The sequence below is a fragment of the Parasteatoda tepidariorum genome, chromosome X1, assembly GCF_043381705.1.
Source record: "Parasteatoda tepidariorum isolate YZ-2023 chromosome X1, CAS_Ptep_4.0, whole genome shotgun sequence".
Taxonomy (NCBI): domain Eukaryota; kingdom Metazoa; phylum Arthropoda; class Arachnida; order Araneae; family Theridiidae; genus Parasteatoda; species Parasteatoda tepidariorum.
In genome coordinates this window covers 11,989,386-12,013,437 of record NC_092214.1, presented here as the reverse complement: position 1 = coordinate 12,013,437, position 24,052 = coordinate 11,989,386, and the positions used below count along the sequence as shown (strand labels likewise).

Here is a 24,052-nt window from a genome sequence, read left to right as displayed (position 1 = left end):
AAATATTTGGGAATCATTTTACTGTCAATTTATTGTTGTTACTCTTTAACTCCATGTTATCTAAGCGTATCTCAATTAGTATGACATAACCTCTATTAAATAATAACTCTGTTTTTGCCCTCCCCCCATTTGTCTTACTGATAAATGTGTAACATGTTTAAGTTTGAATAAATTTTACTATTCAAAGTTTTAAACGTCATATTTTCTCTAAACTAACTTTCTGAAAACACCTAACAATAACAATATTGGTAAAATTTTATAAAAATAAAAAAGAATCATTTTTTTTAAAAATAATGGTTGTTATATTTTACATATTCTGACAAGGCAGCAAGCTTAAATTTTACATGTCTTGAAAGATACTGGTTTAGTAAATATGAATATCAATTTATTTGAGAAAATTAAAAACATATTTAATATTTTCCCATCTATCAGATGGTTGACTTTCAGTAGGTTTCTATTTATTTAATAAATTTTTCAATTAGGGGAAAATTCTTGAGAGTGTAGTTTCTGATAGATTGGGTTAACCAAACATGTTTTCAAATGACATTTAAAAGAACATTAAAACTGGCTGAAAAAAACAAAGCATTTTATCACTATGCACTTGAAAAAAGTCAAATTTTATTTTATCCTATTTTATAAAAAATAGAAATGAATCGGTTAAAAACTTCTTGTCCATAATGACTAAGACATAGGAACTTCTTATATTTTTAGTTATGTCCCACAAGAAAGTATTCTGTGCACTTAAAAACTTTATTCTCTTTTAATATGATAATCCATTGATAGAGAGTGCTGATCATATTTTAAAAATTTGTAGCTAGATTAAGCGTTGGATAAGGATTAAACATATCTCCTATTTACTGAGGTACAAACAATTACCATTTATTTAAAAGCCACTGGGTTAACCATATAATGAATCTCAGTTACTTAATTGGTTATTCAAGCAAGGACGTCAAGCAATTTGATTAAAATTATTAAAATCAGTGATTTATAATGCCAAAATTAAAAATAAATATATTAAGATGACAATTTAACACTTTAACAATGATGACACTTAAATAGAGATTTTAAGTATAGAGAGCAAAGATTATGGTCTTTCAAAAGTAATAAAATGACTAAAAAACTTTAACTAGCTTAAATAAAGTTATCAAAAATACAGATAATAAATAAATGAAAGAAAAAAAACTTAAATCATTTTAAAGCAGTTTCATAAGTGAAAAAAATGTTTAATTGACAGGTATAGGATGTCCTTTTTTTTTAATCTTACATTCAATGTCAAAAGCATTTACATAAAAGAGGGATTTTGCTTAGCAATATGCAGTAAATTCCCAATATTCCACTCAATTTATTGATGACCTAGATCTAAAAAAAACTTTGTCGACCGAAAATTATACTTTAAATGCAATATTTAACTACAACTAGTATTTTGTCCAGAAGAAATTTTTGTTTTAATAGGATAATTTCTCCGAATAGTTTATAGCACTATACTTTGCTCAGTTGCAATTATGTCTCAAGATGCATAATCTGTGAAAATTTCTCCCATAAAATTTTGACAAGAATATTATCCCTATTTTCCTAATCTTCCAACATTTTTAGTCATAAAAAAGGTGCTAAAAAGCTGCCAATTATAAAAGTATAAAACTATAATTATATTTAACTATTTTGCAGATTATGTCTGGAATTTGTTTACCTGGAATTGTTCTATCGTCTAGATTGGCAGAAATGTGGATGTTAACTGTACAGTCAGCGAAAAATAAAAATGATCACCTTAATAACCTTTGAATAGTTGGTAAGATTTTCAATTTGTAATGTGTTATTAAATTTTTAACTTGTAATGTGTGTGTGTACCAATAAAACAGTATAACAACTATGTTTTATTTAAAACATGAGAAATACAAATTGACAAACTCACAACATGAATGTTTGAGAAGAAGTGAGACAGAAAATCAAATGTAGTTGCAATAGAATTATAAACGCAAAAATTAAGGTGCCCCCATGTGTCAGTTTGAACATTCTCTTATTGAATCAAGAATTCATTCTCTATTCACAGGTAACAACTCAACTAATTTAACTATTGATCGCTTGTTAAGTCCTTTTGCAGTTTTCACTGTAACAATTCAAACAATATCATCCTACCTAGATATACTTCAATCATTTTCCCTATATGTTAAGTAGCAGGTGGAAGAATGTCCTTTTTTAGTATATATATATTAAAGAATGATTTTTTTTAATCATAGTAAAGTATTGAAAAAGGAGAGAAACTTAAAACTTCCGATGCTCTCTTCTGTCAATGAAAATTTTGCACGGGGGAAAAAAGAACCTATTTCTAAAAGCTATAAGTATGATCTTTCAAATTGTCCCAATAGCTTTGCTAGAGACCGGGATAGCCTGGTTGGTAGGACACTGAGCCCATGTCCAGAACTTCTTGGGTTTGATCCCCGCAGGTCAAAAACTCCCCCTATAGTAAATGGTGCCTTATGTATGCTAAATCTTGCGAGTCACATGGTAGTCCTCCATGTTTCCATAACAAATCATACCTCTGTAGGTACTGATCCAGGAGTTTCCTTGTCTTCCGGATTGGTTCAAAATTACAAGGCTACAAAGTTGAACATTAGTAGTCATAAACCCAAAATTGGGTCTGTTGTTCAACGACAGACATAAAATAAAAATAGCTTTGCTTATGTTTAATCTTCCATAATATTTACTGCTAAAAAAAATTGTTTACATAGAGTTAGCATAGAAATATTTCATACTTTTGTCTAACCCCAGTACAATCACTGTACCTTTTAACAGTTTTACCTGGTCTAGGTTCTAAAAACAGAATATTCTAAAATTTAAAAGCAATAGTACTATTGGTATAATAATAGCTTTTAATAAATCTAATGAAGAGGATTGGAAGTACATTTCAAGACAAGTAATTGAAAGAAGAGGAAAAGTATCAAATTAAAAAAAAAATATGACTACCTGTTTTCCATCTACAAAATTTTTAAAAATATGGGCATTTCTTAATTTGAAATGATGCATAATACGATGTATCTTTTAATTTAGATTTTAAGCACTCTTTTATTGATCAAATGGCATGAAAATCTAGATTTAGGTTTAAAAAAATCCGAAAACTTTAAATAGATAAAAAATCTCATAAGTTATGGTTCAAAATTTTTTCATCGTTAACAAATTAATTAATCTTAATTCCCCATTATATTAAGTATTTATTTTCGGGTCAAGTACTCACAACTTTATGCAAAAGAATCAAAATTTTTTAACCAATCATTCAAAAGATATGAAAAGAAAGCGACAAATTAAAAAACATTAGAGTAAACTCGAATTTGATGGGGAAAAAGATAGAAAAAGTGTGTTTTTAAGTCAAGTTAAGCATATTCTGCCAGCGTTAAAGTTAACTATTACTTATATTTAAGAGATTTATTTGAGATATTACTAAAACACTTTAGAGAAAGAATATCTGACTAACCTTTCAAAAGTTATAAGATTCTTTTTTTTTTCTTACTGAATGTGCACAAAAATGTCAAAAGGAAAACATTACTTATATTATGAGTTAAGGAAGATATTGTTTGGTATTATTTTACTAATTAAATATTAGATTTCTTTTCAATTTGTAAAGGCTTTAACTCAATTAGTACAGAAAGGACAAAGAAACTGGAAAGTAATTATCTTCATTTTTCTAAAATTGAATCAATCATGAATTACATAAATATCAAAATATACTCTTACACTTGTCAAAATATGTCTTAAAATACTCTATTATAGCGTCATTTACAAATGATGTCAAGCTTGAAAGAGGAGAAACAGTTTTATAACCTAACACTGTGACAACACACAGATTAATTAATATAAAGATTTATTATTAGTAGATTAAATATTTTACATTACAGTAATTTCCGGTAAATAGGCCGCACAGTCGTACTGGCCGCACCCGCAAAAAACATCGCTAAAAATTTCAATTTTCATCTTACTGGCCGCACCTTCATAAAGTCTGCACTTTCGTTTTTTCGATCGACCATCAATTTTTTTTCAAATATCACATGCGTAAAAATACACATAAAAAATAATAATCTTTAAAACATAAACTCTATACTTAGAAAAAAATTATTGATAAATATTTTTTTTTTTATGTATATTTATCATAAAAAGAAAGAATTGAGAATGATACTTACTTACAGAAGAAACATGTATAACCAATTAAAATCATAAGGTGAGGATGTGTATGCGATAAAAAATTAACTAATCACAAAAGAAATCAGCATTTATTTATTTATACTTCTCAAATATTTTTGAGCAAATATCTATTCAAAACCATCGAAATCTGATTCATCACCGCCCGATATTCGGCACTTAATCTGATCTTTTTTTTTTCTTGGAAGAAATTTTTATTAATAAGAGAAAAAAAATCGGTAAAATTCCCTTTTTATTTGAATTTTATTCTATTGAAGTAAGTAACTTTATTTTATCTTTTAAAAGTAAAAAAAAAAAAAAAAAAAAAAAAAAAAAATCTGTGTCAAAGGAAACATCTGTTTCTTAAGCAGTTTAAAATAAATTGAGAAGTAAAAACATCTGCATTTCCAATGAACAAAATAAAGAAATGCAAGTTGGAAGAAACTGATCAATCAATCTTGACAGCTGTGCAATTGCTCTACTCATTTGTCCCCACATTTCCCCCTTCAGTTTGACCATAAATTAGCCACACCCTTTTGAAATTGAAACTACCAAGTGGGATGGATACAAAATGAATTCTATCCCTTTTGAGGCTTTTTTTATTTGATGTAAATCAATCTCTTTTGTTTTTTTTATTAGTTATTAACTGCTATTTTTTTGTTAATTGATAGCTATTTTTTTTAAAAATCGTATTTAGTTGTTAGCTTGTTTTTCTTTTATCATTATTAGTTGTTAGCTTATAAAAAGTATATATTGTTATTTCTATAATATAGATAATTATTTTAATTAATGAATTTTCTTAAGATGGGACATTTTTAAATTCACCCCATCATAATCTACGATCAAAACTTCACTAAATTTATTGTAATTAATTAATTTTCGGAAATTAACAGTATAATTGAATTATCGTAATATATGGGCGCCATATTGGAATTTCCGAAAGAGATCCAAAATTCGGCAATTTCGTTCGTCAAATTCATTTAAAAAAAGAAAGAAAAACGTTTTCAGAGTAAAAATTATGAATTAGGTTCGTTATTATGGAAAATTTTCGGTAAACATCTGTTTTTGAATAAATCCACCATGATCAAAAAATTCTCACGTGTGGCTTGGGATAAACAAATTCTATGTATAGGCCGCATTGTGACAGCCCAACTTTTAAACACGTAAAGGCCGCGGCCTACTTACCGGAAATTACTGTACTTGTTTCTTTTACTTTATTAAATTCACATCTTACAACTATTAATATACTAGCAAATGACATTAAAACACATATTTTGAAGTTTAAAAATAAAATTTGAAACCATCATCTCTATATTTTTTTTAAATTGTTATTATATTTTGCTGTGATACATAGTGACAAAGGGGAGGATGGTGGGCCAAAAATATAGAAAAAAGTGTGGCATCATTTGAAGGCGGCACCTATGTATTTAATAACTTAGTAAAATATAATTTTTCTTAATAACTAAAGTTGCAAAGACATGCAATTTTAATTTTTTTTTTTAAAAACCGAATTTCCTTTTATTCTGAGTAAAATGAGGTAAGATCAATTACTTAAATTGATAAAAAATGAAAATCAGCAGTAACAAAATTCTTGCCGATCAGGAATACATCTTACCTTTTCATCTTCACTGCATTCATTTGAGAAATTCTTCAAAACATTTTCAGCTTTCATTAATCGTCCAGAAATGGACAACAATAAATTGACTATTTTTTCAAGTTCTTCAATATGGAGGAAATACTTTTCTGATTCATGAGATTTAGCCAATTCTTTTAGACGATCAGATATTTCTAATCCAATTTGATTATTTTTAAGTAATTGCAGTCGAATAGTATTCTGTTCTTCTCTCAGAATATCAAGTTTCTTTTTGATGCTAATTATCAACTCTTCCTACAAAAAAAAAATATATATATAAATAAATAAACTATTTTCAATTTCAGCAAAGGTAAAAATAAGGTTTTTTTGTCAAAAAATAAATATTAAAAAAAATTATTCGTAAAAGAACACACAAGGTTCCAAATATCGAAAAATTAAATGCACAAATTAAGAAAATAAAATGTACCTAAAATTCATATTAGCTGAGTGCTCATTAATAATAGGAGAGTAAAATTTGTAATTGCATTATCTTTAAAACATGCTTCATTATAGGTTACCATAAATAACCAAAGTCCACTTTTATTTGTAATGTCTAGTAGAAATGTGTCATTTTTATAATCTCTAATTCTGTGTTATAACAATTCATTGCTGATTATTACTACGGAAGTTAGGAAAGTTAAAAATTAAAATTTTTTAACATAATAAAAAATTTAATTCTTACTGCGACTTTGAATTAGACTTGTTCTTACTCTACTTAAAACAGTAAGTAACTAAAATACATATAGAATAAAACAAGATTGGGGTCGAGATTGTCATTCTCTGTGAAATAAATTTATTTCTTTATTTATTAAAATAATCTGACCAAGTTCATTATATTAAGATCCATATCTAAATAAGCAAAAGACAAAAAAAAGTAAAAAACAAAATAATTTTGACAGTCAAATGGCTGCCCCTGTGGCAGAATTTTTTTGAGCTATCTGCGACAAAACTCTCTAGCACTAATGTCTTTCTGTAAGATACTTTTAATAATAACAAACATATATATTGTTAATTTAAAATAACAAAAGCGGTGCATTTACAAAAGGGGAAAAAAACTACATATATATTTTTTTAACTGAACATATAATAATTTTTTATTATGGGAGATATTCTTGCATTTTGTTGGAGAGGGAACGCACAAATTATTTCCTTCTTCCCATTTCATAAATAATCTTCACAATAAAAAAAATTTCAAAATCATGAAGTCCATTGTAGTAATTGCCGAAAAAAAGACTCCTCATATGCATGTTTGGTTTTGAGATTAGGTTGTTGTAATAAATAATATCGCATAAAAAATATTGGATTTAAAAACTGTGGAGAAATCAATAGCAATTACAGGCAAAAATTTGATAGAATTATTGCTTTAAAATGTAAATACTCAAATGCATGATTTGAATTTTGTATATTGTTTGAAATATATCAGGATACTTAAAAACCACATGAAAATCAATATCGCAGGGATGCTACTCGCAAAATATCAAATTGTCTCACCAGAAATTGCATTTCGTCTCAGTTAAAATCTCTTTTTGGCTCAGTTTGTCTCAGCTAAAATTATTTTTTCACTCAGTTTATCTCAGCTAAAATGATTATTAATCAGTTTGATAACAATAAAAAAAAATTTACAGGATCCATAAAACCATTAATAGCATACTAGGAGTACTACAATTATACATACATTCACTATTGCTAGGATTTTAAAAAACCTGCATATGATTGATTATAAGAGTCCACAAAATTGGTTTATGGACTCTGTTGTTTTCATATATATTGCATTTATCATTTATGCCAATATATAGTATCTGCTCCAGAATTTTACAAAGTAAATTTTAACTTTCTTATTTTTTAAAATATAATGGTGTTAACTTTCTAAAAAGAAATATCTATTTAGTTTCAGTAATTCAAAAGGGAAAATACCCATTTTATTTTGAGCTCAAATTTCATCTCAAAATATATAACTATTCAGTTACAATGGAAGGTCTACAGATTTCAATAATTAAAAGAGAAATTCAGTAATTAAATAATGAGAGTTTAAGAAAATGCAAATAACACAAAAAAAAACCCTTTGATAGAATTCAGGAGGTGCAGTGAAATTTTGAAATATTTTAGGTAGGAATTTTTCAAGAAAATTTTAGGGAGCACTTAATAGCCAAAAATTAGCATATATACATTTTTATATCAAAACAGAAATATTTAAAAACTATTATAAACAATTTAAAAAGACACATATAAATATAATTTTCTTTCTAAAATGACTTGCATCCTTTATTAAGTATAAAAGTAAACTTTTTAGTTAATTGGCATTGACTAGTAGATTGTACTTTCTTGCATTCACAAGATTAGTTAGTTGACTATGTTCTTTTAATTTGTATAGCTAAATATACAATCATAAAATGTGATTATGAATGCACTTAGTAATTGTTTAAATGCAACAACTGTAGAAAAATATATCACATCTTTACAGTAACTAATTCAAGAAAAAACTTAATTCTACTTCTTTCTAGAATCGTGAAACTGGATTTTAAAATTGCGTGAATATGAATTGCGATTTTGGGTTTTAAAATCGCGTGAATATGAATCGCGATATTGAATTACAAAATCGTGTGAATATGAATCACGATATTGGATTTTAAAATAGCGTGAATATGAATCGCGATTTTGGATTTTAAAATCGCGTGAATATGAATCGCGATATTGGATTTCAAAATCGTGTGAATATGAATCACGATATTGGATTTTAAAATAGCGTGAATATGAATCGCGATTTTGGATTTTAAAATCGCGTGAATATGAATCGCGATATTGGATTTCAAAATCGCGTGAATATGAATCACGATATTGGATTTTAAAATCGAGTGAACATGAATCGCGATTTTTGATTTTAAAATCAAGTGAATATGAATCACGATATCGGATTTTAAAATCACGTGAATATGAATCGTGCGGTTGGATTTTAAAATCGCGTGAATATGAATCGCGATTTTGGATTATAAAATCATGTGAATATGAATCACGCTGTTGGATTTTAAAAACACGAAAATACAAATCACGATATTGGATTTTAAAATCGCGTGAATATGAATCACGATTTTGGATTATAAAATCACGTGAATATGAATCGCGCAGCTGGATTTAAAAAACACAAATCACGATATTGGATTTTAAAATCGCGTCAATATGAATCACTATTTCGGATTTTAAAATCGCGTGAATATGAATCACGATTTTGAATTTTAAAATCACGTGAATAAGAATAGCGCTGTTGGATTTTAAAAACGCGAAAATACAAATAGCGATATTGAATTTTTAAATCGCGTAAATAAGAATCACGATGAATAATTTTTAGATCACGTGAATACGAATCGCAATGAGTAATTTTTAAATAGCGTACAAATACGAAAAACGAGATCTGATATTACAACTGCGTGATAACGAATCGCAATATTGGATTTAAAAATGCGTGAATACGAATCGCGACGTTGGATTTTAAACTCGCGAGAATACAGATCGCGATATTGAATTTTTAAATTGAGTGAATAGGAATTGCTAGTACGATTTTTAAACAGCGTAAAAAAAATCGCAACACATAAGTTTTAAATCAGTTAAATACGAAAATCGATGATTGATATTAAAATCGTCTGATTAAAAATCGCGATTTTAGCATATTCCAGCGCAGTTCCTAATATTTAAAATTCCGAAAATCAGCCAAACGAAAAAAAAAATCATATATCGGTGGTCGAAACGAAACACTTAGACTCCTTTCCACTCTATAGCGGAAGTCGCGGGAATCCGACTATCGTTCCGGCGGCTTGGGTTTCTCTAATTGGACTCCCTAAAAATTTTAGTTTTCTGAACATGGTCGAAAATTTTAAAAATTGGGAGAAAAAAGCGGATTTCGCTTTTTCGCGGAAGTCTTTCATCCCGTGGAGACGTGAACGGCAAAATGCTCTCCAATGACTCACTGCGATGCGGATTAATATTTGAAACTGAATTCAGGTTTGTCAAATTTTGAACGTTTTGTTTCAGAATGGCGCAGGTTTGGCAGAAACTGAGCTGAATTTTGCAAAATGGCGCAGTTATGCCGTTTTGTCTCAGTTTGTCGCAAATGGTGCAGGCGTAGCATCCCTGCCATATCCATGAGGAAGGTCATCGTATTTCACGTGAAAAAGCAAGGGTTTTTGGGTCCCATAATTTAAGATTCTTAGTTTTTATTAATAAAAAAATAATAACTTAGTCGAATTCACACATTCTAAAATTTTACATGTAGTTAAAATACTGTATTAAAATCAACGAGATATTAAAAGCCATGCTGAAAACAGTAGTAATAATAGCCGAAAAAGCTATGTATAAACTCACATGAATTTCATGACATTGTTGCAAATTTTGTGTATCAAAAATAAATTACTCAAATGCACGTTTTCAAATTTGTTGGAGATATCATATTTAAAATAGCGAATGGCCTTGAACCATATGTTAAGCATTCCATTTCATTGATGCTGTTACAAGTGATTGCGCAGGTTATGCAGTGAACTTTACTATCTGCATTTGAATACGAGCAACTGATATGAATCACTATGCTTTGTTAATGTGTTTATCTTACTATGTTTATCTTCATTATTCCACCAAGACAATTTAAATGTATAGCCTGCTATTAATCAATTACTGTAATCAGCAACCAAATCTGTTTTACAGACTGAGCATTATTAAAAAACTTAATTTTATATAACCATAGATTAAAGATGAGCAGAAAGAAAAGACTCAATTGAGCCAGTCTCGTTAAAGTTAATAGATGCATTCAGAATGGCCCTCAACACTATTTACTTACTTTTGTACAAGTACCAAACGTCAGGAACTATTTCCTGCAGTATTACAGAAATAAATTGATTCTTACTTTTGGAACATCATTTTTGATTCCCATTTCTTCAGAAATATGTGTATCTTTCAGTATATTTTCTTCCCTATAAAAATAGCATAGAATAAAAATATTGAACTTAAAAGTCTGTTGTTATTTTGGATTTGGTTGGTTTTGCCAGAAACCAAAACTTAAAATTTGTTCATTTAATGTAAATACTAGGTTTTAAAGAATAAAAGTAGACAAAAATTTTTAGTTTGAACAAATTGCATTGAAGAAAAATAGCTTAGGCAAACTTTGAAATCATTTTTATGTAAAAATAAGTGACTTGAAAAAAGTGATCATCGAAAAAAAATTCTGAAAAACACAACTAAAAATTTTCATTTTAAAGTAGACGCAGAAATGGAATTAATTAGATATATTATACAGGCTGAATAGAGGGCCAAAGGAAAAATCAGGACAGAATTTTTCAAATAAGGACAAAATCAGGACACTTTTTTGGAACAGTATACATATATCAGACTACCTTTTAAAAAAAAATAAACTAAAAGAATATAATTTGCTCTACTTAAGTGTAATAAAAGCAAATTTATCACAAAAGAAAAATAAAATATACTGTTTTCAATTTCAGAATTGCTTTGTTTAAGAAAAAGCCATTTCCAGCATAATTCTATCACTACTGAACAACTCATAATAATTTATTATCAATGCATGGAAAATTATTATATGAAGAATATTATATAAATATATTATAGAATATTATATAAATTATTATATAAATACTATAAGATTAAAAAAAAATAACCAGTATGAATAAGATTTGATTCCCTTATACCAATATCTAATTAAAGATTGAGTTAAAAAACTTCCTTAATCAAATACAGTGGAGCATCGTTTATACGACGCCGAAGGGACCACAGAAAAACGTCATATAAACGATAACGTCGTATAATCGATTTTTACTTCTAAAACTGATTTTCAGTTAATTTTAATGTTTAGCGTGTTGATTTGCATAAATTTCTAAATTAGACGAAGCAAAACAAACCAAAGAAGAAAAATTGCAGTGAGCAATTTGAATGTATGTTACTTTTAATTATATTTTCTTGCTATTAGTCTCTACAATGCAATGCTTTGAATAGCGAGTTGAACTTACTGCTTTCTATGATGAAATTTTAGATTCTTAATCACGGCCAAATCTAATGGCTGAAGCACACTTGTGCAATTTGCAGGAAAAAAGAGAGCTTTTACATTTTCCAAAATAATTAGTATCGATGGGTGGGCTGGATATTGGTCGATGAATAGCAAAATTTTTATTTTTTTCCCTCTTCATAACATTGTCAAGTTTTTTCAGTCATCTAGTAAAAATTACGGTCGTCATCCAAGCATTATTGTTGGCACCCTTTTCTGTATCACTCATGTTGGCAAATTCCGCCCTTTTTTAAAATACACAAGAAAAAAGAAAAAATTAAGTAAATGTGAACAAAATCTAAAACCGACGTATAACCGATTTTGTGCGTCGTATAAACGATATATTTTTACATTAAAATGAATAGGAATGATTTGGGACCACACTAAAACGTCGTATAAATGTAAACATCGTATAAGTGATCGTCGTATAAACGATGCTCCACTGTAATTTTAAAATTTGGTTTGAATAAACTTGAAATGAAAACACAGTAAATATGTCATTTAGCTTTTTTGAATAAAATTAATTTTAGCAGACGATCCCTTAATTTAACATTTTAAAAATTTATGATATGAGTCCTCCATTGTTAATAATCAAACATTTTTAAAATCACATAAAAAAGATGAATCAAAAATTGAGAAATTAAAGTCTACTCTACAAGATTTGTTACTGCAGTTAGTTAAAATATTAAATGTATGACCCCTTAATTCAAAACTATATAAATTTAATAATATAACATTCATTATTAAGTTTCTTTTTGGGAAAATGACTGAATTTCCAAAAAGGATCAAACAATGAATCCTGCGGATAAGAATATTTGCCTGAATCACGCATATAATTAGTAGACAACCACTAAATTGGAACTATTAAATTTTGCGATTTCTACTAAAATTAAAAGATACCGGATCAACAATCCAAAACTTTTTAATACCATAAAACTATTTTTAAAAAACTGCATTTGTGCTAAGGATGTATTGAAGTGATTTGTGTGAATAACCTAATATTCGGCTAAGTTCCAAATATTCAGTACCTGAATGGCAACATTTTTTTAATATATAAAATTAATTTAGTCATTATCGAAAATCAATCAGAAATTCACTATATTATTGGTATGAAGTAAAGAGAAAAAAATTATAATAAATATTCATAAGAAATATTTAAGATAAATAACAAAATAATTTACAACTATAAAAAAAATCTGAAGTTGAAAGAAAAAAATCCTCCTAATTCTTAAAAAAAACTTTAATACTAAAAATAATATTACTAGGAAAAAATTTAACCATAAAACGTTAAAAGAAATATAGTTATCAAAAATGCTTTTAAAAATAGTACAAGACTAGTGGTTGAGTATAAAGTGATCTAGTTTCAATTCTTAAAATTTCGCTTTTTCAACGGTCTTCCAGAATATAAATTTGCAAGCTGTGTGCAATAGAATTTAATAAATGTCCAAAAACTATTTTGAATGATAATGATGAATTTCTTGCGATATTCTACATTTCTTCAAGTGCGCATTACAGCTGTACCATAGTAAAAATTATGATTTTAAATTATTGTTTATCAAATCTATTTAAAAAAAACTACAAAAAAATACTTTGACGAATATTTTGGGCGAACATTCGGCAAATCGAATATTCGTCAAAAGAGCTGAATATTTGTTACTTCCCTAATTTGTGTTCCTGGTGAATTCCATGATTACTCTTATTACATGCATTGTAATATTGCACAACAATCCGATTTCTCACATATGAGTTTTTTTTAATTTTAAATTGAACAATTTTTTATACAGAATAAAAAAGGAGAATGTCTACTTGCTATATATATGCAAGAAAAACTTTAAAACTTTTAAATAGTTTTATAAAAAGGTGAATTTAAAATAAGGGACCTGAAAAAGATATAAGGCATTTACAGATTTGCATTAATGATTATATTATCTATACTATATAATAAAATCTTATCAAGAAAAGGTCAAATTATTAAATGACAGCAACAAAAAGTTTTTAAATACAAGCACATTAACCTATTAATTATCAGAAAAATTTCTAGTCATCCTGGTTAAAAGAAATCTGTTACTTTTATTACATTTCCTATAGAAGATTTGATGAGAAACATACAAAGCATATGACGATTAAGTTTATATTGTTGTATTCATTTAATTTCTTTAAAGCAAAAATGATTTGTTGAATTAACAACTGAAAGAAAATTAAACTTTTTACAATTTTATTTATTTTTATAAAATATCCTGTATCGATTTTTTGACCATTTTCACTTTTCGCCTGCAGGAATCATTACATTCAAGCAGTTATTAAATTTCAAAAATTTTGTTTAAAATGTGTTTTTTTCAGGAATAATTCAACAGATTTTGTATTTTGCAGCAGCACATCAATTTGAATATTTCTAACTTAAAAAAAAATATTTCTTGGTAAGGATAAACTTAAATAAGTATTTTTGTTACTCTTGTTACATTTCAAAGAACAATTAAATTGACCATTTTTATCACAGTAGTACATATTACATTTCTATCATTTTTATATGTTAAACTAAAAAAGAAATACTTACTAATATTATAAAAAATTATACTTTAACAAAGCAAACAAAATTATTATACAAATTAATATTTTGAAACTGGGATTGAATTTCATGAATTTTTGGTATAAAAAATATATACAAATGTTATTTTCTAAACTATACCAAAAATGAAAAAAAAAATTTACTGAGAATATGAAAAAATCTTCCATTTTAGCTTTCTTTGTACTTTTAATTTTAAAATTTTAATTTAAAACTTTTAATTTTAAATAACTCAATTTAATTTGCAGAAAATAACAAAATTAGGACCTAAGCATTCAAAAAGCAAAACATGTTTCATGAATATCATAAAGAAATTACAAAGTAATAATAACAATATACCTTTGATTGTTTACAGACATTGGTGAACTCAGATCATTAGGCTTATTCTTTTTTTCAAGTAATAAATTTAACACACTTTCCATATAGTCTGGCAATGTTTTGTGATTTGGAGCTGGAACTGTAACAAAAATAAAGTAAAGGCACAGATTAAGGTCAGCTAACACAAATAAAAATCACAAAACTTTTTAAAAAAAATTTATTTCTAGAATAAAGTATTATATTTTATATTGATTATAAGGAATAGGGGATCAAATTTTATAATTTTTTTCTTGTGTAAATATACCATTGAGTTATTAAACTCAGTTACTTGTTGAAACAATTTATTTATATAGAGAGAATATTTAAAATCTAAAAAAACATGTTTAAAACTGATATCAAAAAATTAAGAACTTAAATATATAATTTTCAATAAACATACAATTTTTAAAAACCTATTTATATTAACCAATTTCTTGAGAATTACCACACATTTTTAAATATAAGCTAATTAGTGTGTAAGCTAAAGAGTACACTTTTCATTTGGAAATAAGAATGTGCTCTCGTTTCCGCAAGCATTTCAGAGCAATGCGGATTGACATCACATCATCAGCCCAATTTGTCTTTGTCCTCCCGGCTTTTCACTTTTCATCAAAGATTGTTGTCAGTAGCAGCTCAACTTGGTGGAAAGTCAAAGCAAAGCAATACGGCAATAGCAATCCAAACTTCATGTGGCACTTTTTCTCTCCATTTACATTTACAGCTCTTTGTAAAGAAAAATGAGCAGGAAAAAAATTCTCTTCATTTAGTTTTGAACTGCAAGCGATTGCTTTTGCAGAAATTAATTTTAATAATAGCATGGCATTTCTCTGAAAATGAGAATTAAGTTCGGAAATGGAGGAAAAAAAGTATTGACTTAGCAGAGATTCCAAAGTAGAACATTTTCATCATGGATTGAAAAATCTCAATCGAACATGTTGATTATAATTCATGCTGCCATTCACATCAGAGGGAGTAATTTAATTGAGCAACCAGAATTTACTTAGGACAAGCCAAAGGATATTGTTGCTTCTAAAGAGTAAATTAATTTATTAACTGGATTCAATTATTAACTGGAATTTATTAACTAAAAGTAATTGATTTATTTACTGGAACAATTTTTGCATTTGAGCACCCTCCAAGCTTGTACAAAAACTACATACTGAACGAGAAATCAAAACCTTCCAGACATAGATAATAAAGTTATAGCACAAATATTTTAAGTAAATTGACCTGGAAAACTGAGTAAAATTTTCTTCTTATTCAGTATGAACAATGTAAATAATAGACTAATTTTTATACACACAAAAAAAGAAAAAACACAAAACTTATCATACATAAGTTAACATATATTCTAATACTATGAGCAATATTCTCACATTTTAAAAAGGACATTCCTTTTCATTTTGCACTCTGCTATTTGCATTTGACTAAGGAAAAAAAAAACAGAAATTTCAAAAACCATGGAATTTAAAGCAATGACTAGCGAAAAGAAAACCATGTGATTTTACAATGGAATGATGCAAATTGAAAGAGTCAGAAAATAATTACACAATTGCATTATTTGAGATTCCTAGGTTGTTACAAATAATACTATAAAAAAAATTTCGGGATTTTAAAAACTATGTGCATATCAGCAGTAATCAGATGAAACGGCTTGTTTTAAAAAGTAAATAATAAAGCATTTGAATTACATGTCAAGTGTTGCAACATTATAATTGGAAAAAGATGAAAATATGCAGCAATAATTGCCAAAAAAATTCAAATTTCCAATGTCGTAATAATAATATGGTATTAAAGAATTGGGATGCCAAATCATCAGAAACTATGCACAAATCAATGATAATAACAGGAAGAAAAAAAGATTGAAACACCACATCAATTTGCAAGAAAATCTGGGCAAATAAAGTGTATCAAAAAGTGATGACTTAAATGTGCAAAAACAAAAGCCTAAAAAAATTTTCAAACTTTGTTTACTATGCATAAACAAAAAAACATGTGAATTTTACGAAGATTTTTTTTTTAAATAAAGTTTAAATTAAACAATAATGATGAGAAAAAGATAAACTGTTACAAAAATAATTGGCAGATAAAGGCAAGTACAAGTTTTAAAATTTGTTAGAAAAACAATAATGACTATTCCTTTATTCCATATATTTTTTTTTACTTACTGAATAAAGATTTGAATGTAATATCGCCATACTGATGAAAAATATCTCTGGCAATTTGTTCACAATTTAGTTTCTCTTGTGTCTTAACCAGTTTCTGATGTAATATGGGAAATTCATAAATTTGGCTACTGCTTATGTGATTTATAACATCATTTGAAGCTTTAAAATCATTTTCTTCTATATCATTACTAAGTAAGGAATTTTGATTGTAATCAACTATGGAATTACTTTCAATATTTTGAGAGTTACTATCGGTTAAAGTATTAGATGAGGCATCAGTCAAAATTGATTTACTTATTAAGTCATTAGAAAAATTAGATGATAAGCCAATTGAGCTATGCAAGTTTTGGTAAAAATCAGATGAAGTGTTCAGATTTTCTTGACTAGGAGCACAATATGGCACTGCTCGATGCAAAGAGTCTTGAGTAACTGATTGAATAATACTGTCGTCACTTGATATGTGATCTTGCCTTCTTGTATTTTGATAGTTGATACTTGCATTGTCTTTCTGCAGACAATTTGAATATTCTTGTTCCCAACTAGACAGAGACTGTTTTTCATCATCAACAGCAGATAAATCAACAGATGAAGACTGAAATGAACGTCGATAGTTTCCATCAAATCCTTGCCTAGAAAGCTTTTTTTCACTTCTGTATGACATGTATGAATTTTTGGGGTATATCCTGAAATGTAATAAAAGAAGATAGAATAATCTATTTGAATATATATTTAATTAAACAATAGTAATTTTATAATCATTTGTAAAATTGAGTTACAAGACAACATAGATAAGCAAAATCAGCAGATAATCTAAAATATTCAGAAAATCCGCTGTATTTGAAGAATATTTTTTCACTTTATGTATCATCTACAAAAAATATAAAAGAAAATCAAGGGGTATTTTAAATATAAAAAATTGAATCTTGCCAGACCAAATACAGAGTTGTTATTTACTTGCGAAAGAGAAAAAAACTGATAGTAAGAACAATTCATCTTTATTTTATTTGTGGACAAAATACTTCAATAAAATCTTAAAAGCATGAAAAATTAGGGCTATCCATAAATAATGAAAAGAACTATTTCATTATACAGTACAGAACCCGTTATCCGGAAATCAGAAAACTGGAAAACCAAAAAACCGGAACGAAATTCGATAAATTTTCCCGCCGTTTTTTAAAAAAATTTTTTTTTCCTCATAAGATTTTAGGATTTTTCTTCCTTTTTTGAAAGATGTTTACCTTACCATCGTTTTGGAAATAATCATTAGTGTATTACTTCATCGTTTTTTTTTTCTTTTTAAGATTATTTCCAAAAAAAAATTTTTTTTAATGGGTTTAACAATAAAAAAAACGGTTTTTTGTGGCGATTCAGAAAACCGGAAAAATCAGTTATCCGGAATAGCGATGGTCCCGATCTTTCCGGATAATCGGTTCCCTACTGTATTTATATTGAAAATTTGAAACCACAAACAATTTTTTTAAAAAAATTACAACATGGCTATCAAATAAACATGTTTTTTCATAGTCAAACTTTTCTTGTGTGCCAAAGTCACCACATATCCAACGCATTAAACATTTTACTTAAAAAAACCATTATAAATTTATTTTCTACATTAAAATACAATTTATTGTTACTACTTATAACTTTATATTTTCATGAGAGCGACTAAAAAAACCCAGTTACGCCTGATCACATTTTTCTATTTAGTATGTCAAAAAGATAGCAGTAATAACAGTACCATGCTGAAAAATTTAATCCCAGCCTTTGTGAGAACTAGTTCAACCAAACACTTTATTTTTTCTGTACTTAAAGAGAGATGGAATTTTTATTAGTGGAAAGTTACATTTACCATTATATACAATACGGAAAATACAAAAAGGGGTTTTCTGCAAATTTCATTTTATATTATTAAACAGTATTTATTAAAAATGAGACTGGGGGATCATCTCCCATAAAAGTATGTTTTCTTTGGAATGCTTTATTTCCTTATACCATCACATTTAGGTTTCTGGACTATTATTGAAGGTATTATAATTTGTTATTAAACTTTGTCCAATGATACAAAATAAAATTTGTGGAAAATCCCTGATCACTTTGAGCTTTCTTCTAAAAATTACAAAAACTACTTAGAAAATTGTGTGAAACTTTTTAAAGATATTCAAATCAAATTTTCATTCGTTGCTATATATGATTCACTACAAAATTACAACAAAAAAAAACATGTTTAAATTTTTTATGCACACGCACAGTATACCCCTAATAAGCCTATAATTATTTCCTCTGGTAGGGTACACTAGTATCTGATAATAAATATAATATGTTTTTCAATATAAATATTATAGGTCTATATTAAGGTACGATTTCGGGCCATGTCCTAAAATAGACTATTGACTTCGAATTTCCTATTCGAAAAGAGCTATTTTAAATACTTATATCTTGCACAGCTTTTAAAAATTTTCTATTTTAAATCAATAATTTTGAAATAAATTTTAAATTGCTCCAAAAAATTTATTTTTATAAAAAAGTCCATATCTCTTATAATATTATATATCTTATATTATATATCTCTTATAATATTATATTCTCTTATATATCTTTACTAAATTTTATGTAGTTATTAAAAACAACAACTAAAGTAGTTGATACAAGTTACAAGCTTATAGTTTGATTCTCTGGTATAGGGTGTTTAGAAATAAAAATTTTCTTTCGTAATTTATTGTTGGCTTCCCAAACCTTTGATCTCTTTAAGTTATAAAATATTCCTTTAAGTATTTCGGAAGAAATTTTAAAAAATGTCAAAAACTGAAAGTGTCTCTTCCATTATTGTTGGGTAGCGTGTCTATATATACACACACAATTAGAACAATGTTACATAAGATCCTTAAACTATTTTGTTTCTTAATACATTAAAGCTTAAAATCTCTTAAGATGTATAATGTATTTTTTCATCTTTGTTTTATTTTTATAATTATTAAGCAGAAAATTGTGATAGAGAACGTATGTAGATCTAGAATGATGTAATCTTCCAACCATTTTTGTTCCTGTAACCTTGTCTGTTTGCCAACTTTACTGTAATCTTTTGAATATTAATAAATACCACAGTGGGGCATCAGCGGGTACCTCGGCCGGCATAGCCGGGTCAGACTTCTTCTCTGCATGCCCTAATTAGGGCAAGTTGGTTTAATTTACTCACCTTATTTTAAAAATTAAAAAAAATTTCTTTAGAAAAAGCACTCATGCCATTAAAATCCTAATTTAAATTATTTACACCTGATGAACATAATGCACATATGCTAGTAAAATAAAAAGAAATTGTCCAACAAAAAATCTAAAATATTTAAACAGAATCAACTAATATAAAGTCATTTCATTTTGACTAATTAAAAAATCTTACTAGAAATAGTTGATAAATCATAAAATTTTTAATATGTTGTAAAAAAGGGAAAAGTTAGCTCATTCTTGCTGATTAAGTGACAGAAACTTGCATAGTAAAAAGGCACTTATATTCGACTAATTCATAATTCTACCAAATAAATAATTGTAGAACTAAAGAGGAAGATAATTAGGCATTAAATTAAATATAATAGTTAACAAAGCAAAAATAAATTTAATAAAAGAATTATTTATGTTTCGACACCTCTAATTTACAAAAATGTAATTTAACATGCTGTGTAAGAAAATTACTAAAAAAGATAAGTCATACATAGAATTATTTGCTAATTTAGAAGACATTTCTATATCACTTAGATCTGGAGGGGGAGGTAGTGGCTCATCGCAATTCATGACTTCATTTTCTTCAGTTAAAGGAGGAGGTGGTGGTAGTTCAGGAGTAGTAGGGTGTTCTATATCCTCAGAAAGTGTGGATTGAATGTTGTGGGGTGACAATGGTGGTGAGCTAAAAAATATATAAAAGATATAACACATTTCTTTTATTGTTATAAAACCTAATAATAATTAACTTCAGTCCAAATTAAAAATAACCATTAAAAAATATTGAAATTTCTGGAATCAGAAATTCCCCTGCAGTCAAAAACTATTCAACTCTTTAAATGTGACCCCAAACTCAAATCCAGGTACAAATTGTTTGATTTTACGACATATTATGAAATTAAAATATAGATACACAATACTATTAAAATACAAAATTTAAAAAATTTGCCGAATTATTGAGGCAGTTAAAATAGAGAACCCACAAATTAGATATTTTGGATAATTTGCACATAGCTTCTCAAAAATTACAAATAAAAATTGTAAAAATAATGAAACAAAAACATTAACCAGGTGATTAAAAAAAATAATAAGTCAAAATATGTTTTTTTACTAAGAAGGAAAATAAAAATTCGAAAATAAAATATTATTTCGTCAAATGCTAGAAATGTTCAAGAATATAATTCAAAAATCATATAATGATATATTTCATTAAATGATTGATATGATTCATGACAACATTAAAAATATTTAATTCAAAATTTAATTAATTTAATTATTATTTAAAAAAGATTATTGAGTGTATTTTTTAGATTCAAATGAAAGTTATTTATAAAAGCATATTCAAAATATTAATTATACCTAATAGATAAAGACATGTAAAAAATTAGTATTGTAAGATAGTATGTAATAAATTAAGCAAGTTAAGAAAACTGAAATATATTCATATTACAAATGTAAATTATATGAATGGCCCCTAAAAATGTTTATTATTATTTGTTACATAGCTCAGTTTTCTTTAACGAAATTATTTAAAAAATAATAATAATAATTTTGAAATGTAAATACAATGAGCATTGAAACTAAAAATTTTTGTCAGAAGGAATTTATTATATGGTCCCTACACTCATAACCCTAGCAACAATTTTACATTGGCCCCAGATGGACTCAAAATTGGCTAATATGGGTCCCATAAGACACCCCATTTTTTACCCAACATTACAAGTCTATAAGTGTCCAACATAGAAAATGATATTGGCCCATTATTGAAAGCCATTCTAAAACCAATACTATTACAAAATATAGAACCCTAATATTGGCTTGTAGAGTGTGGGTTGTTGCATGTTCTGACCAAGCCCCCAAGTTGCCTACGTGGGGCGAGGCTAAAGGACTTTATTGTGTCTAATCTAGACAGAGTAGCAACAGCATGAGGAGTTCAAGTCAATTGTTCACTGTGTGTGCAAGTCACATCCATCAAACTAAGCATGTTTATATCGTCTCCTTCTCGTCCACGCCTATCTCGACATTTCTGTCGAGATAAGCGTAAGTCGCCCTTGTGGTGAAACATATAGTAACTTTCATTTTTTGAAAATAAATGCATACATAATCCACTGTTATAATTTGGATTTTACACAGAAATAGAACTTTATATTAACAAAATAAATAAAATTGAAAATTTATAACAATGAAACAAAATATTTCCAAAATTTGCAAATTAAAAAAATATTTCACTACATTTTATATTCCATTAAATCTATTTGAGCATATGAGAGCTCTCAAATAAATAAATATAAAATGAGAATTTTATCTTCTACTCAAGACTATAAATATTACTTAAGAATTATTCTTAGTCATAAATTAAATTTATGTTTTGATTATCATGACTAAATTTCTGAAAGTTTTAACATCCTAAGCATAAATTTTATAGCAGCATTTTAACACTAAACATACTTTTGCATCGAAAATGCACCTATCATCTTATTGTTTCTGCACATTTGATTTCATGACTTTTTCTAACAATTATATACAGTTAATATTCTATTAATATTATTATTATTTTTTTTTGCATTTTTTTCAAATACTTGTTGTATACCTATTTCTACCATAACCGTTCNGGTCAAATGGCCGTTTAAGAACTTTTGCATCGAAAATGCACCTATCATCTTATCGTTTCTGCACATTTGATTTCATGACTTTTTCTAACAATTATATACAGTTAATATTCTATTAATAATATTATTAATTTTTTTTGCATTTTTTTTCGAATACTTGTTGTATACCTATTCATTTGACCAGGAGAACAATTTATCGCTTTATAAGATTATCGGATCAGAAATTACAATGTAATGCGTGTTCAACCTACTGCAATAAATTATTTGCACATTTCTGCAAAGACTGTTGCGCAGTTAGTTCAATCAGAATAACTGTGAATTCAAATTTCAAGAAAGTACCTAAAATTTTAGATTGACATTTTTGAGTAAGTAAAAGCGACAAAAACTAAATTCTTTGGTAAGTAGTTTATATTTTATTTTGATAGCTTCACTTCATTTCTAACTAACAGTTAGTTTTTATCCAGAAAAATTTTGAAACAATCAAGACAGCACAAGTTCTTAGAAGAAATAATATTGATTATAAGAATAATTATAACTATAATTCTTATAAATTTTTATTATTATTAGAATTATAGTTTTTTTAGATTCTTATAATTATAAAAATTGAAATAATAGTAATTAAAAGAAATATGTTTGCGGAAAATGTACAATGGAAACACCCTGTATATGTAAAAAATGCATTGATCAATGAATTAAAAATTCTTATTCTTTGTGTTTGTAAAATATAAAAATTGGCAAATATACAATTTTGTTTAATTATAATAAAGTTTTTTTAGTTTATTTCCTTCCTAACATCCATATTTCATACATTCAATCAAGAAACATGAAGTTTGATCATTTGACCAGCTATGATAGAAATAGGTATAGATTAAGTGTTGGTATGTTTAGTGTTAATTGTTAATTGCCCAAATCATGAAATAAAAGCGGAGACTAACCTGACTTCAGCGAGAGGAGGAGGTGGTGGAGGGGGCCTTTTGGGAGGCTGCTTTGGTGGAGGAGGTGGAGGTGGGCGTCTCTTCTTTTCACAAGTTTGAACTAATGTTACTCCTTCAGACGATACCACTTGGATAGAAGCAGTTTCATTGGAATGATGCACTTCTTTTAGTTGAACTTTGCGTGGTGCTTTCAAAAAACTAAAAAAAAATTATAAATTAAAATCACTAAAAGGATATACTTTAACCCTTTCGCACCTAACGGGACACATACGTCCCAAGCAAATTTCAAAAAACTCTTTTGGGACAGAAACCCTTCCCTGTCTAATGGGAGACTTTTCCATCAGTCCTGCCAATATTTTTGAATGTATTTTCA

General features: G+C 27.3%; 1 protein-coding gene across 4 annotated transcripts in view; it reads right to left on the bottom strand.

Annotated features, from left to right (window-relative positions):
* Nucleotides 1-24,052, bottom strand: part of LOC107451508 (uncharacterized) — a 161,314-nt gene that overhangs the window by 1,890 nt on the left and 135,372 nt on the right. For all 4 annotated transcript variants that reach the window (XM_016067629.3, XM_016067632.4, XM_016067633.4 and 1 more), the window contains 6 exons: nucleotides 23,680-23,877; nucleotides 20,629-20,820; nucleotides 16,926-17,608; nucleotides 14,740-14,857; nucleotides 10,689-10,755; nucleotides 5,783-6,055 (listed from right to left, as the gene is read on the bottom strand). In XM_016067629.3, the coding sequence (XP_015923115.2) occupies nucleotides 5,783-6,055; nucleotides 10,689-10,755; nucleotides 14,740-14,857; nucleotides 16,926-17,608; nucleotides 20,629-20,820; nucleotides 23,680-23,877 (1,531 nt within the window). The remainder of the gene's footprint in view (nucleotides 1-5,782; nucleotides 6,056-10,688; nucleotides 10,756-14,739; nucleotides 14,858-16,925; nucleotides 17,609-20,628; nucleotides 20,821-23,679; nucleotides 23,878-24,052) is intronic.